The 12,103-nt window shown below is 44.3% G+C and overlaps 1 protein-coding gene across 1 annotated transcript in view; it reads right to left on the reverse strand.

Moving 5' to 3' along the window:
- Positions 1-12,103, reverse strand: part of GPHN (gephyrin) — a 406,541-nt gene that overhangs the window by 167,506 nt on the left and 226,932 nt on the right. Inside the window, exon 10 of the mRNA XM_015413285.1 lies at positions 4,239-4,373. Coding sequence (XP_015268771.1) covers positions 4,239-4,373 — 135 coding nt within the window. The remainder of the gene's footprint in view (positions 1-4,238; positions 4,374-12,103) is intronic.

Raw genomic sequence — 12,103 nt, forward strand, 5'->3', positions numbered from 1 at the left:
CGGAGAAGAAGGGAGGAACTTCCGGTCTGGGTGTTTGCTTTTTCGTGAGAACCGGCTGATTAATGTTTGGAATGTTTATGGCTGTACTCTGGCCGGGAACTGTGAGAAAAGCTGAACTGTGACAGCGAGAAAGTGCCTTATAAGCGCTTTTAAAAGTCAACAGTTGCGGAGGAAGATCCAGCGAAGAGAATGGCAGCGTTTAAAAGTGAAACTGGAATCAAAAAAAAGAGAAAATCCATTCTCAGAGCTAGAGATCTTTGGAAAGGTCATGAAAGAGCATGAAAGAGTGAAGATTTACAGTATATGAAATGGAAGCGTTAACAGCGACCCGGAGGATGACTGGAATAGCCGGAGAGAGGGAAACAGAAGAAGCCCCTCCATTAAATCGGGAATTTAAAAGAAGCCAGCATGCAAAGGAGCGGTTCTGAATGTGCCTTGAGGAAACTTTAAATAACAGAGCATCGAATGAACACTACTAACATACTAACATAGATAACACCTTTAACTGGTTTGAAGAAAGAAGTTTGACTGCACACAGAAGAAGCCTAAGAAGATAAAATTTGGACATTACTAAGATTAATTTACAAGTTAATATATCACTCAGCTTTCTCTTTCTCCCACTATATACCCTCCCTATTTTTCTATTTAAGCGAAATACCTCTCCTTTTTCGGAGAGTAAATAAAGCCTTTATTAAAAAAAAAAAGAGAAGGAAGCACTCACTGGAGAAGACCCTGATGCTGGGAAAGACTGAAAGTCAAAGAAGAAGGGGACGGCAAAGGATGAGATGCTTAGACAGTGTTATCGATGCAATGAACATGAAATTAAGCAAACTCCGGAGCATGACAGAAGACAGGAGGGCCTGGCGTGACGTGGTCCATGGGGTCGCAAAGAGTCGGACTCGACTGTGCGACTGAACAACAACAATAGCCAATGCAGTGGGCAGACTCAATGTCTCTGGAGGGGATCGTGGAGAATGGGGCTGGCATTAGTGGAAGAGGCAAGCAGTTGCCTCAGGTCCTGGGTGCTGTAGCAGAGGACTCACAGTCCTTGCTGGGGCCCAGGGCATGGGGCCTATGGCCAGGAAAGCCCATCTTCCCCACACTCTCTTCCATGTGGGTGGTGACTGAGCAGAAATGGCTGGAGACCTGCCAGGAGGGGAGAGATGCTTTCACCTGGGGTCACTACTGCATGGAGGGGCTGGCGACTGTCATAAGGAACATCGAGGACAGCCAGGAGTGTATTGAGATGAGGTTTGGTAAATGAATTACAGGAATGGCCATTGGGAGCAATGGGATATGATGGAATGCCCACTGGATATAATGAGAGCCAGGAATGCCAATTGGAATGCCAACTGACTTGCCTGGGATCCACTGAAATGCATTACTGCACACAAAAGTTCGTATGAAAGAGGAATGGATTTAAAATGACAGTCTTTGGGCAGGAATATATTGCTCTGGGACTGAAATGAAATCAGCATGCTGAAATCAGTGCTTTGGGACTGGAATGACAGTGTCCCAAGTGAAATGACAATTGTTCTAGTCCCAAAACACTTCTGCTCCATTGAGGAGGCTATTGGGGGATCTGTTAGTGGTGCTGCATGCCCCCACAGCAGAGCCTACTCCAGTGGCCCCCCTTCTGCTCTGCCCCTGGCAGAAATGGCCCAGGGTGGCCCAGGGGTGTCCTTGGCAAGGTGCTTGGCCTGTCAGGAGGCACCGCTGCTGGTGAATGGCAAAGTCCCCTGGCTGACCTCTCCTTGTCATCTCCCTGTGCCCCTTTCTTGTAACTGCAACCTTTCGGCAATATGGGTCATGGATCTGTCTGGGTTTGCTGCCAGTGAGAGACTGCTGCGACCCTTGCCAACTCTGTCAGCTGCCCTGTTACTGTTAGGCAGGGCTCTATTCCTTTAAAATAATGGGGTGTGTGCTGTGAACAAGGCCCTGCAGTCAACGGCCTAGCCCCTTCCCACCCCTTGGCTGTGATGTGCATAGGCTTGGTACTACTGCCCCATGATTGGTACTGTCTGCCCTGTCCATCACAGCTTTGTAATTGCACCTTGTGAGCTGTATGGGACACAATGGTGTGGTTGCTGCAGATGATGGTGTGGTTGCAGCCTGTGTGGCCCAGCTTCTTGCTCTTTTTCCTGCCTCCTTGTCTCTGTCAGAACTGTTTAGGGAGGGAACTAGCAGCTCCATGAGTATGTCAGTGCCTGGCCACTGTGTTGCAGGCGCAGGCCCATAGCTACAGTGGGGCTTTTGAGGGCTCCACCCCCTTTCTTAAAAGCACAGCCCCACAAGAATTTCTCCTGTAAATGCTTTTTTCAATCATTTTAAACATTTTTTTAAAGGCATGCGCTCCTTCAAGCAGAGTGGGGTGCTGTAGTTGACTAATTCCTGCACTGAGTAAGGGGGCTGGAATAGGTGACCTCTAGGATCCCTTCTAACTCTGTGTCAAGAAACTGACCTCTTTTAAGAGAATTTTTCTGCCTTAGTGTTAGCTTTCTTGACTATAGACATCATTACCGCCACCTGCCGGCTTATCAGTATTCTTGCTTAGGCTGGCAGAAGTGATTAACTTGCAGCAGCTGAGAACTGTCATCTAAAGTGGTTAACAGCTTGCAGTTTAGAGATCTATCCTGATAACAGCTTTCTATTGGCTAAATGGTTAAAAACACCTAGGTAGAATAGACAACTTGAGAAGACTCAGAGAGAGAAAAGACTGCCTTGAAGCTCTCTCAATTTCCACCCTGCTGCTATGCTTCCAGAGACTCTGCTCATAGGAATGCCTACACGCCTGATAGGAAAAGTAGTGAGTGGAGTAGCCAGTTAGGTTTTTTGTTTTGGTTTGCATTCCTTGCTGAACGGTATACGTTATTTCCCCTATCTATGTGTTGTTTGTCCTTTGTTTCTGTAAATAAAGTATTATGTGTTTTTATACAAATTGGACTGAGTTTACTGGCCAAACCCAGATAAGTATTTCCAGTGCCATGCCTACCATCTACCAGAATAATCATCCCCCCCTTTCAGCCTGCTATTGTCACACTCTGGGACTAAGATTTGCAGAAGCCTCTATGCTTTGATTTTAAAAGGCTTGATTCCGCAGTAGCTAAGTCATAATCCTCACAATTCTGGCTTTTCTTTCTGCACTGAGAACTTTAGCTCCATCAGAAAAAAAATTGCCCCGAAAGCCACAAAATCCTGTGCAGGCGTCCCTTAGGATTGAACTGCCCATGATTCAAGAAGTTTCCTTATGAAGCTCTTGTATGCTACTCAGCAGCACCTCTGTTCAGCTGTAGTCAAAGTATGCAGTTCATAATACATGCTAAAAATGTCAATAATTTAAACAGAGTGCTGATTAATATGAAAAAAGAAATTAAGCAGTAAATTAATCTTTGCATATGTGTAATAATTTTAAGAACTAGAAGTAGATGAGACAAAACTATGTTTTTGGCCATTTGCTCTGTTAACCATGGCAATAATAATTATGCCACACACAAAAAATTAACTAAACCCAAAGAAAGAACTCACTTGCAGAAAGGAATCATTTTACTGGCCTTGCTACTTGTCCAATTTTGCTACAAATATACTATATATTGAGTTTTATATGAAACATACTGGATCACCTGCATAAGTAAAAACAACGTGAAATAATATCTAAGCTACTGACTAATATTCTCAAAGGTTGGCATTAAAACTTTCTTTCTATATAATTTAGAATTTCCAAATAAGAGGCAGCAAGAATTCAAGTTAGAGCAAAACTGTTTGGCTTGGAAATCCTTTGAATATATTAATACCATACAGAGGGAAGAAAGTGCCACAACCTAGAGAGCTTTAGACGCTTTTGTGGAAAGCATAGTATTAGTCTACCTCTATTATTCAGAAGCAGGTTTACCTGCGCTTCTCTAGGTAAATAAAGCACTGCTAAGGTCCACATTCTCATACATATGATTGGTATAGCAATAGAGAACAGGCAAAAGCACCTTCAGATATAAGACGTTTTAGTATACATAGGCAGGATTTTAGCAGTTCTACAGAATTTAATACAAGACCTTTCATATATTGTTCTTTATATCACACTATTGCTTGGGTAGCAATATGTGTACAAGTTATCTTTTACCCATTTATCACTTTTAACACAATAATCTTACATGCAATCTAAACTTGAGCAGCAGAAAGCATTTATCAATTAGACAGATTACACCCCTCCCCCTCTGTGAGTGCTGATTGGGCTGTTTACTTACTTTTGGTGTTGGGCAGGAAGCAGTGGAGAGGCGAGAAGTGGCCTGGGCACGAGGAGATTCAGAAGGGGTAGTGCTGAGTGAGGCTGTGTCTCGTGGAAGCACTTGAACACCACGAGATATGATGGAATCTGGAATCTAAACATGAAAATAGATTCAGTAAATTTCTCTAAAACCATGCTGAAAAATAAAATCTCTCAATAGCCAAACATCTATGTCCAAAAGAGTCTGGAATATTGGTTTTCCATTCCCCTACCTTACAGTTCTTTTGACAATACTACTAAGAAGCCACTCCCAATCCATCCAGTAAGATTTTAATTAGAAATTAATCTGAGATTTATTACGGAACATTTGTCTTTGGTTGGCTATATGACAATATCTTCTAGGTGACAAATCAAATTTGGGAAGTACAAAATATTATAAACAATGCCACAGGTTCAAATCCAATGCAAACTGTTACTACATGCTGCATCTAATTCAGATTGTGAATGGAGATACAGTATAAAGATAAATGAACTTTACTGTCATTAGTGATATGTCAATAGTTACAGAAAACAATCTTCTCTTAATATATATATATTGGGTTAATTATGCAAAAAGTTGCTGAAAATATTGATTATAATTAGTATTTCTAAGATTATTCACCAAATGCTTACAACTACAAATTTACATACTGGAAGCACTGACTAGCCTCTTTCAACTGCAGGTCAACATCTAGACCTTTGTTTGATATTCAAGTAGTGAAGCATTATTGAGTTAATTCAAGTCACTGTAATGCACACAGTGGAATCTTATTATAGTTGCCTAGTTATTTCCCATAAAGACAGAAAAGTTCAGATCCCCAAAGCACCTTTCTTTGCAGAAGACCCAGCTATCTTGTCTGGTCTATCTTGCGTTTATGTTCATTCCCAAAGAAATGCAACAAATAGGTTTAATACATTAATTCTTATTTCTAGGATACTTTATGGTTTTGTCTTCTTCTTTTACAGGGGAAGTATTTTTAATTACCATGAAATAGTGGGCTAAATTATATCTGGGCTCTTTATAGAAAGGGATTTAAAAAACTGCTATCCAAGTATGGCTTTGAAAAGGAAGTCCATTATGTTAATTTCCTTAATTTTCCTTAAGAATATATATTTAAAAATCCCTTTATCCTTTCCTTCATCATGTTTATTTGATCCTTTCTCTGTTTACCCTTATTATTTTGTGGAAAATCTTTCACTACTAATTAAAACAGATATACGCACATTGCAATTACCAACCTTTTCTTAAAACACCAGATTTACTTTTAATTAATGAAATATATATAATTGTGAAGTGGAGTGGCACTTTCCTGCTATCCCATTGGCTGTGAAATGCCAATCCCTCAGCCATTGGCCCATCAGCTGCCACTCAAGAGTACTTGTGTGCCATTGGCTGGGTGCTGGGTCTGCTCCTCTTTCCTGCCCACTCCCTCTTCAGCCACTGTGCCCTGTCAGAATTATTGGCAAACGGCTTTCTCTCTTGACAAAGATGCTTCTCCTGCTTGCCTCCTGTGAGGGACTAACTTTCCTCACAGTGACTGTTGTGAGGAACTCATTGAGGCCAGTCCTGACTAGGGTTGCCAGCTCCAGGTTGGGAAATTCCTGGCTATTCTAAGGAAGCCAGTGTATGGAAGCCAGAGTTTGGGGAGGGGAGAGGAGAGGAGAGGCCTCAGCTGCATAGAATGCCATAGAGGCCACCATCCAAAACAGTTATTTTCTCCAGGGTGGAAGAGATCTGTTGTCTGGAGTTCAGTTGTGATACCCAGAGATCTTCAGGCTCTACATGGAGGTTGGCTACCCTAGGCGTAGCAGTTAGCGCTTCAGAGCAGGGTCTGCCAGACCCAGGTTCTTGCTGTAGAAGCTGTGATTTCGGACCACTCGCAGACTGGCAGTTACCTGTGTTTGTAAGATGGTTGCTGTCTGTTGTTTGTTTAAAATGTTCCCCCATAAGGTTTAATTGAGCTGCAGTTCCAGAGAGGGGCCTGCAGGGGTATCACTCACTGGGTTGAATGGGGCTTCCTCATCTGCTGGCCTACAGTTCTCAGTTGCCCCAAGGCCAAATTGTGCAGGAAAACAGGGACTGTCCCAAGGGACGGGGCGACATCAATATAGACTCCAGCCCATCCCGGGAGGAGGTAGTCTTCGTCCTACAGGAGGTTAGGAAAGGCTCCTGCTGCCTGTGCTGACCAGCCTGTCCAGGCCACAAACCAGAGACATGGGGGAACCCTGGGAGGCAGCAGAAATCCAGCCACTCCACAGTTGGCTGGACTGGGGAATGAATGGAAGTTTCCCTGTTCTCTTGGGCAAGAGAGAGAGGCTGAAGCAGAGCCAGAGGCCAGTCCAAGGAGAGATCTTACCCTGAGCCCACAACCTCCAGAGGTAGAGAGTATTGTGTGTAGAGAAAGAGGATTGCATTTAACCCATTGATTTATGTCCTGTTGGTTCATAGTGTGTGCTTACTCCTACAGTTGTGCTTTATTTATTTAATGTGTGTGTGCTCCATAATTGTGTAAATAGTTAAATGAATTCTTTTATTTGGGCTAATAATCTGTGTTGTGCTCTGACCACATGGTTTCCCCTGGTCTGCACAATACCAAAGGGAGGCGGTAGCCCAGGGAAGCAAGGAAGCCAGACCCTTGGGTTGCCAACTTTCCAGGGATTCCCCAAAGATTGGGGATTCCATCTCCAAATAGGAGATTTGGCTAGAGGGGTCTCACTGTCCCTCTAAAAAGGCAGTGACAATTCAGTGTGTGGTGGTAGCAAACTGAAGGAGTGAGATACGCCCACAGGACAAGGGTGGGAGGAGTGCCGAATTTACGCATAAGCTAAATAAGCTACAGCTTAGGGCCTCGCAATCTGCTGGGCCCTCGAATAAAAACACAATATAAAAATGATTTCAAATATTAAAAAGGCATACATATTTTAAATTTTTCTGAGACCAGCTGATGTAATTTAAAACAGTAGGGGGCGTCTGGGTTTTGTATAGCTTAGGGCCTCAGCAAGTCTAAATCCGGCCCTGGGTGGGAGGCAAACAGCTAAATTGTAAACTGGAGCCTGTTTTGTCACAGTAGGCAAAAACAGGTTGCTTATCTGTAACTGGTGATCTTTGAGTGGTCATCTGTGCATTCACACCCATGGGGTTTAGTGCACCTGCACTGAACCGATCAGTATCGTAAAAAGCTCAGAAAGGATTTTCATGCCAGAACCTCAGGCACACACAAGAACCCTGACCACACATGCCCAGAGGGGCAGGCGCAGAGATCCCGCCAGTTCCTTCTGGCTGCTGCAAATCAGAGTACCTAAATCAAGCCTGACAGCAGAGGGGAAGGAAGGGCGGGTGGTGTGAATGCACAGATGACCTCTCGAAGATCACCAGTTACAGGCAGGCAACCTGTTTATCTTCGACATGGTCTCTGTACTTCATACCCATGGGAGATTAGCAAGTAGTAGCCAACCTGGAGGAGGGTGCTGGCAGGCAGTCAATGCGAAGCAGATGATAAGATGAGGCAACCCATCTCTGTCCGATTGGAATTATGAACATCAAAGGCGTAGTGCTTGATGAAGGTGTCTGGTGTGGCCCACGTAGCAGCCTTGCAGATGTCTGTAAGTGAGACTCCCTTGAGAAAGGCCATCAAAGTGGCAAGCGCCCTCATAGAGTGCGCCCGAAGCGGGCCTGGAAGAGGCCGTTTCGCAAGAAGGTAGCAGAGACAGATCAATTTGACAATCCATTTAGAAAGCTGTTGAGCTGTGATCCTAGTTCCAATTCTGTGAGTAGCATAGGACAAATATAAGTGAGGATCTCGCTGGTTTGGGCATGTCCGCTGCAGATAGAATAGAAGTGCCCACTGAGTGTCCAAAGAATGTAGAAGATGTTCTTCAGTGTTCCTTGGATTGGGAAAAAAATCCGGAAGGAAAACCTCCGACTGGAGGTGAAACTCTGATACGACCTTAGGAAGGAAGGATATGTCAGGAACCAGGCAAACCCCGCCGGGAAGAAAACATAGGTACCGTGTCAGAATGCTAGGAGCTCACCCACTCGCCTAGCTGAAGTGACAGCTACCAAGAAGGTCGTCTTCCAAGTTAGGAGCTTCAGATCGCATATGTTGCAAACGGCTTGAAGGGCGTCTGGGTGAGTTGATGTAAGATCAGAGGTAGGTACCAAGGCTGGGCAGGGTGTTTGATTGGTGGGTATAAATGCAGCAGTCCTTGAAGAAACCGTTTGGAAAGAGGATGCAAAAAACCCAAGGAACCCTCAATCCGGTCATTGTAGGCAGAGATGGCCACCAAGTAGACTCGTATTGAAGAGTATGAAAGGCCTGAGTCAGCCAACGAAAGTAAGAAATTGAAAACGTGGTTAAGGTCCAAGGAGGAAGGCCTGGGCTCAGAGGGTCCAAGAAAAGAGCAGAATTTAGACCATTTGTAGAGGTAAGACTTGCGCGTTGTGGGCTTCCTGGAGTTCAGCAGCACTTCTGCTATGCGCACGGAGAAAAGGTCTTGGGCACACTCCAGGCCATTAATTTCAGTCGTGGTACAGGAGCCCCGTGCCTGACAACAGAAGAAGGTTGTGGGCCAGCGGAAAGTGGTGGTACATGCCCTTGGCAAGGTCTAAGAGTATCAGAAACCTAGGTTGCCTTGGCCACCAAGGAGTTATTAGGATGCAGTTCGCATTGTCCAACAAGATCTTGTGTACTATGCGTGGAAGCAAAGCCAATGGGGGGAACAGGAAGAGAAATTTGTGAGACCAAGGATACAGGAGACCGTCTCGCAATGAAAGCGGGTCTACTCCTCCTTGGCTGCACAACAGAGGGCACTTCTGGTTGGTCCTGGTGGTGAACACGTCTATTGTTGGAAAACCTCAAAGATAGAAGACTGGCGCAAGTTAAGTCCAGTTGAGCTCCCAGTCGTGGAGGCAAACGTGAACTCGACTGAGACGATCTGCTTGGATATTCAGGCAGCCTGGGATATGGGTGTCCGAGAGAAAAATATTGTGGGATGTGCACCATTCCCACAGCTGTAGTGCCAATTTGCACAGGTGACGAGACACTGTGCCGTCTTGGCGGTTGATGTAACTGAGCACCGTGGTGTTGTCTGTCAGGACGGCTACACAGACTCCCTTGAGTAGCGGTAGGAAGGAGTGAAGTGCGAATTGTATTGCGAGAAGCTCCAAATAGTTGATGCGATGATTTTTTAGGTGGGTGTCCCACCTATGCAGAGGCCGTTCAGGTGGGAACCCCAACCCCATTGGGAGGTGTCTGTCATCAGAGTCAATTGTGGGGTTGGCGGGTGGAAGGGTGCCCCTTGCAAAGGGTTGGACTGGGACGTCCACTAAGACAGGAAGTCTGACCGTTGAAGGGAGATACAGACGAGTTGATTCAGGATGCACCTCCGGATTGAACGCCCGAAGGAACCAGAGTTAAAGAGGCCTCATCTTCAGTTTCACGAATACGAGCACCGCCTTGGTTGCCGCCATCAAGCCTAGAAGTCACTGAATCTTGAAGGCCGAGGTCGATGGTAGGGACTGCAGTTGGCAAGACAAGGTGAGGATGGGCGTCACCGTGTCCTACGGTAAATATGCCCGGCATGTTACTGAGTCTAGGACCGCTCCGATGAATTGAACCCTCTGAGAGGGGTGTAAATGCGACTTCTCCATGTTTACCCACAGACCGAGTTTCTGCAGCAAAGCGAGAGTCTCCGTGATGTTGTCCACTAAGCGATCTTGCGAGTCTGCGACAAGCAACCAATTGTATATGTACAGGAAAATGTTGACCACCTGGAGACAGAGAAACACGGCCACTACCACCATGGTCTTGGTGAACACCCTGGGGGCAGTAGACAGGCCAAAGGGCAGCACCTTGTATAGGTAATGATGTTGACCAATTGGAAATCGGAAATATTGGCGGTGATGTGGGCGAATAGTCAGGTGGAAGTAGGCATCCTGGAAGTCTAACATGGCCATCCACATGTACTTGTGAAGAAGTGGGAGAAAAACCATGCGGAAATGGTGGTACTGCTTGTGAAGAAGTGGGAGAATAACATGGAGAAAAACCATGCGGAAATGGTGGTACTCGATAAAGGAGTTTATCAGCCTCAGGTCGAGGATTGGTCTGATGCCCCCATCCCTCTTGGGGATCGTGAAGGAGCGGGAATAGAATCCCATACCCCATGGCATGGGTGGAACCTCTTTGATAGTATCCTTCCACAGAAGGACAGCCACCTCCTCTAGAAGGGCAGGAGAAGGCGGGGTGACCATGAATACTGGGAGGGTGGGGGGTTGCAAAAACTCTATCAGGTGGCAACAATGGAGAGAACCCAGGTATCGGCTGTGATGTCTCGCCAGAGTGCAGGGAAGTAAGGGAAGTCAAAGGCCCTGTTTGGACGACTTTGCTGGCTTTGTGCGGGCCTGCTGTTGGCCCGACCCGTATTGAGGCATTGTAGCATAAGCTGACTGTTGTCCCAGGGGGGATGTACATGGTCTCCATGAGCAGTCAGGGGACTACCTGCTGTAGGGCCTTTTGGGCCATGAATGGGACTAAGTATGAGGCTTGAACTGCCTGGACGAAGAAGAGACCCCCAAAGTTCGGGAAGCCTTCATACTTTTGTCCATATCTTGTAACACACTGTCTGTGGTGGCATTGAAAAGTCCAAGCCCATCAAAAGGAAGGTCCTCAATATGAGCACGAGTATCCAGTTGAAGCATAGTGGTACGTAGCCAGAAGTGTCAATGCAAAGCAATGGCAGAAATCATGGTCTTAGAAAATGTATCAAATGCATGCTTGGATTTTTTTAAATTAAAAGTATAGGACCCAATTTATAGAAGGTTTTATATTAAAAAATCGAGACTCATAGTACCATTGGAAGCATTTACCTTGCCAAATGTCTTTACAGGTGGAGAGCTATTTAGATATCAAGATATTTTGGATGAGAAAGATTGCTTGAAACTGCCAGAACACTTGTCTTGGTGGAATAAAACGCAATTAGAATCTATCTATAATGAAGATAAAAAGACTGGTTTTAATGACAAACTAACTGAATTAGAAAAAAACTCTTGTATTTTCGGATGATAAACTGAAAAGAAATCTATAAAATTTTGTTAGAGGATCTGCTGATAGATGAAACAGTTAAGCAAAATATGATTCTATGGGCCCAAAATGTAGGTCATAATATTACTTGGAGAGAGTGGGACCAGATATGGTCTAAAAACATTAAAATGACTAAGGCAGTATCATATAAAGAAAATATGTATAAGATGTTTTATACACCAGATATTACACCAGATAAACTTGCTAAGCAGAATGAAAATTGTTCAGATAAATGTTGGAAATGTAAAAATAAGATAGGTACATTTTATCATATGTGTTAGCTTTGCGATGTAACAAAGAGATACTGGAGATGGATCCACGAGATAATGCAAGAGATATTGAGATCTAAAATACCATTTTTGCCGGAAATATTGCTACTAAACATATTTCCAAAGGATTTTGATAAAGAGGATAGATATTTGATAGTACATCTATCTACGGCAGCAAGAATATTATATGCAAAATATTGGAAACAAATGGAAGAACCAAAGAAGCAAGAATATATGAATAAACTGTTGGAGACGGCAGAAGACGACAAACTGTCATCGCTGATGAGAGGGAGAACAGATCCAACATTTCAAAAGACTTGGAAAAAACTGTATGACTGGTATAATATAAATGCATAGTTTAAAGTAATGAAATTTTTTGGTATTATTAATCTCTTTGAGTTTAATAGAAACTATGGTAAAAAGAGAAGAGTATACAGAAACTTAAGCAAACCTATAGAAAGTGATCTAAGAAAATTTTTAAACATGGTAATAGAAAA

The sequence above is a fragment of the Gekko japonicus genome, unplaced genomic scaffold (assembly GCF_001447785.1).
Source record: "Gekko japonicus isolate JY-2015 unplaced genomic scaffold, Gekko_japonicus_V1.1 scaffold32, whole genome shotgun sequence".
In the NCBI taxonomy this organism is placed as follows: domain Eukaryota; kingdom Metazoa; phylum Chordata; class Lepidosauria; order Squamata; family Gekkonidae; genus Gekko; species Gekko japonicus.